Source organism: Octopus bimaculoides, chromosome 14 (genome assembly GCF_001194135.2).
Source record: "Octopus bimaculoides isolate UCB-OBI-ISO-001 chromosome 14, ASM119413v2, whole genome shotgun sequence".
Taxonomy (NCBI): domain Eukaryota; kingdom Metazoa; phylum Mollusca; class Cephalopoda; order Octopoda; family Octopodidae; genus Octopus; species Octopus bimaculoides.
Window position 1 is genome coordinate 40,640,954 of NC_068994.1, and position 3,947 is coordinate 40,644,900.

At 31.8% G+C, this 3,947-nt stretch overlaps 1 protein-coding gene across 6 annotated transcripts in view; it reads right to left on the minus strand.

Moving 5' to 3' along the window:
- LOC106872383 (protocadherin beta-15) overlaps positions 1-3,947 on the minus strand; it is a 259,461-nt gene that overhangs the window by 214,794 nt on the left and 40,720 nt on the right. For all 6 annotated transcript variants that reach the window (XR_001409762.2, XM_052973068.1, XM_014919364.2 and 3 more), the window contains one exon: positions 1,073-3,557. Coding sequence is in view for 5 of the 6 variants with exons in the window: in XM_052973068.1 (XP_052829028.1) it covers positions 1,073-3,478 (2,406 nt within the window). In the remaining variant the exon portion in view is untranslated. The remainder of the gene's footprint in view (positions 1-1,072; positions 3,558-3,947) is intronic.

Genomic DNA, 3,947 nt, shown 5'->3' on the forward strand with positions numbered 1-3,947 from the left:
GTCAAAACAGCAAGTGCATTGTTTAAATTATTTAAGTAAAAAAAGCCTGCTTTGAGTTTTAGACTTGTACTTGTCATTTAGACAAATTCTCACCTCACTTTCCTTTTGCATTGACTGTAGAATTAGCCAGAGAAATTTTCTGCTCCTCTTCTTTGTGATTCTTCAACCAATTTTTCCTTTTTTTATTTTTATCTTTATTGATTTATTTATTTATTTTTGTGTTTCTTTCTTATTCTTGTTATCATGCATCTTATAGTATATATATATGTGTATTTTGTGTATTGTTTTTTTTATTCATCTCATCTACTATTCTTTCTGCTTTCTATATAACCTTATAGATCAGATGACCTAATTTATGTTGCTAGCTCTTGGCTCTACACACAAACTAATTTCCCAGTTTTAATTTGCCTTTTGAAATAGTATTCTTTGGAAAACAAATATACAACAAAATACATTGGAATCATTTCCTTTCTGCACATCAAGCAGGTTGACTTTTGACTCTGGCTGTTATTTTCCTGTCTTCCAAAATGCAATTACTATCTTAGAACATCCTCAAATAGCTTTCTATTTTTATTTGTTTATTTATCTACTTATTTAATTTTTTTTCTCATGCCTATTCATTTTCCCCAAGTTCTTTGCTGAAGGAATACAAAAACTTCTCATCAATCATTACGACATAGAATTTTCTAATTTCCTTTAATAAGTTTCCTCATACTCAGAATGTGTCGTGTGTGTGTATGTGTAAATAACATTAAAAAAAGTAAATATATAAATAAATAAAAATTGAAAGTAAAGAATAAAATGGAGAAAAACATGAAAAAGAAAAATATTCCTAAAAACAACATATAAAATAGATTCATGCAAATACAGAACATGTTCGACTTCTCTTTCAGTGTTTGCATAATGTCAAATGTCATCCAGTTGAATTTTCAAGGAATGAGACAGAAATTAAGATTATACTGGAGAGAAAAAAATGGTATATGGTAATCAGTTGATATACAAAGTAGCAGAGAAAAGGTGGAAAACAACCCTCCCCACCAAAAAATAACAAACAACAACAAAAAAACCATACCTGGTGTGTTGCTTCTGTGGTTGCTTGTTGGGGAATTCTTGCTGTTGAACTTTTCCTCTCACGATTTGATTCATATCTGTAATGTGGTCCACCAGTTGGAATTAAAGATAAAGAATTGGTACTTTTGCAGGTTTGAGTTTTGGTCACTGGAACATCATATTGAGAAGACAATTGTTCACTGAGAAACTCAGAGTCCTCATTTTTACCAGATATTTTCATATTGAAGTCAACTGCATCAGTGTATGTAGAATTTCTTTGATTATTTCTCCGGATGATGCATATTGTTATGGAGACTACGAGTACAACAGACACAGTTACAGCTGCCACAATAATGATAATGAATAGATTGATATGTATTTTGTCATCTGATTTAACATTAACAGCAGTATACATAGTTGATGTTTTATTGCTAACAGTCAAAGTTAAAGATAAGGTTGTGGTGGCTGATAAAACAGGAGTACCACTGTCTTTAACTATAAATTTGAGATTATATGTCCCAGCATCATTTTGGTAAACTGGCCGAGAGAAGGACAAAACACCTGTGTAGGAGTTTATCATAAACAACTGACGATTATTCCCTTGATGTATTTCATACTTTAGAAAGGCATTCTGCCTGCTGTCTCTGTCAGAGGCCCTTAACACTGTAATATCATTTTCACTCTGTGGATGATAATGGACATCTAAACTAAAAGGGTTTACATTTGGGAAAGTAAAATAAGGAGCGTTATCATTCTCATCCATGACTTCGACATTTATTTTTGCTGTGTTACTAAGGGATGGTACTCCATTGTCCTTGACCAAAACATGGAATGAATAAAGACTTTGCTGCTCATGATCAAGTGACTGAGTTGTGGTGATAAATCCAAAATCAGAAATTTTGAAAGGAAGGTTATATTTGCTATCGTTTAGAAGAGTATATGTCAACTGACCTCCAGGTCCTAGGTCTGAGTCTGTGACATTTATCAAACCTATAGGAAAGTTTGGTTTCTCATTTTCATAAGTAAGAAATTTGAATGTATCTTTTGTAAATTGTGGTCGCACATCGTTGACGTCCATCACTTTGATAGTAAATCTCTTTTGTGTTCGAAGACGAGGAGACCCTTTGTCTTCACAAGAAATAATAAAGTCCATGTGGTTTTGAGTTTCTCTGTCAACTGGATTTTTCACAATAACTTTGTATTTCTTCTTGCTAAGACTCTGCAATTGTAGTTTATCATGTCGAAGATCACAAGTTACTTGTCCATTTAGACCAATATCATTGTCAACAACTTTTACATAGGCAATGAAACTCCCAACTTCCATTCCCTCAGAAATCGAGGCAGTTTTTCCAGTTGATTCTGAGAACTTTACATCAACTTTTGGTGGGTTGTTTTCTTGATTGATAACATTCACAAAGACAGTAGTTATTGAACTCATGGGAGGACTGCCTCCATCACGAGCTTCAATGAATAATTTGTAAGTTTTTTTTTCCTCTGGTTTAAATTTTTCATTAAGAAATATTTCTCCAGTAAGTCGATTTAACTGAAAGAAAGATTTTGCTATGTTGGACGTTTTTGAGCTAAAATGATATGTTATTTTACCATTTCTACCGGAATCGAAATCTTTTGCAGATAAAGTAAGAACTAATACATTTTTCCGGTGCCCATTATTTATTGTAATATTGTAGACTTTCTGTGAAAAAACAGGCCTGTTATCATTGACATCTGTAACAAAGATCTGAACACTCAGATTTCCATTCCTCCATCTAGAACCACCATTTTTGGCAATAACTTGAAATAAGTATTTATCCTTTATTTCTCTATCCAATTTATTTTCTAAAGTTATCATAAGATTTGAAGAGCCATCTACTCTTTTGGAAACTACTAAACTAAATGGATCATCCGAGTGTTTTATCAGCTCATAAATTATCTGAGAATTTTTCACACTAACATCTCTGTCAATAGCATTTGGGATTGATCTTGTGGTTCCTTTACCATCAGTTTCATAAAACTGAAGACTAATTTCTTTGTCTTCAAATTCAGGTTGATTGTCATTGATATCCTCGATAACTACTTTAATTTCGAGGATTCTAACAAAAGACTTCCCTTTACGTACAGCAATGTCTACAGTTTCAAAACACTCTGTATTATATTTACATAGTGACTCTGCATCCAATGTTTTAGCTGTGTAAAGCTTTCCATCACTTGTAACATTAAATAGTTGTGAATTATTATTGGTCTCTTGTTGCAGTTGACTATATCTGACGAGATATTGTTCACTTGAGGGAACAGAATCTATCATATGAGTATCAACACCAATATTTCCAAGGTAAGTATTTGGTGTTTTATTTTCTTTAACATAATATATAAAATCGACACCATAACAGATGTGCAGCAGAAGTAAAAACTCAAATACTTTGACAAACATTTTTGGCAACAAATATTAACTTGAACGTCACAAAATGTCTTGGCTTTGAAGTGAATTCTTGAAGAAAGATCAGCTAAGTCTGAAAACAACAACAACAACAATAATGATAATAATGCTGATAATAATAATAATAATAATAATAATAATAATAATAATAATAATAATGATAATAATAATAATAGTAATGCTAATAATAATAATAATAATAATAATAATAATAATAATAATAATAATGATGATGATACATGATGATGACGACGACGATGATGATGCTAAAAAAGGGTTTAGGAGCTATGATGGAGATGATCAATCTAACCTGGAGAAATTTTAAAGATTTCACTTCACCACCACCACCACCACCACCACCACCACAACTATCACCGCTCCCACCCATTCACCCAAACTGCTGTGTGTGTGTGTATATATATATATATATATATATGTGTGTGTATATATACATTATATATAT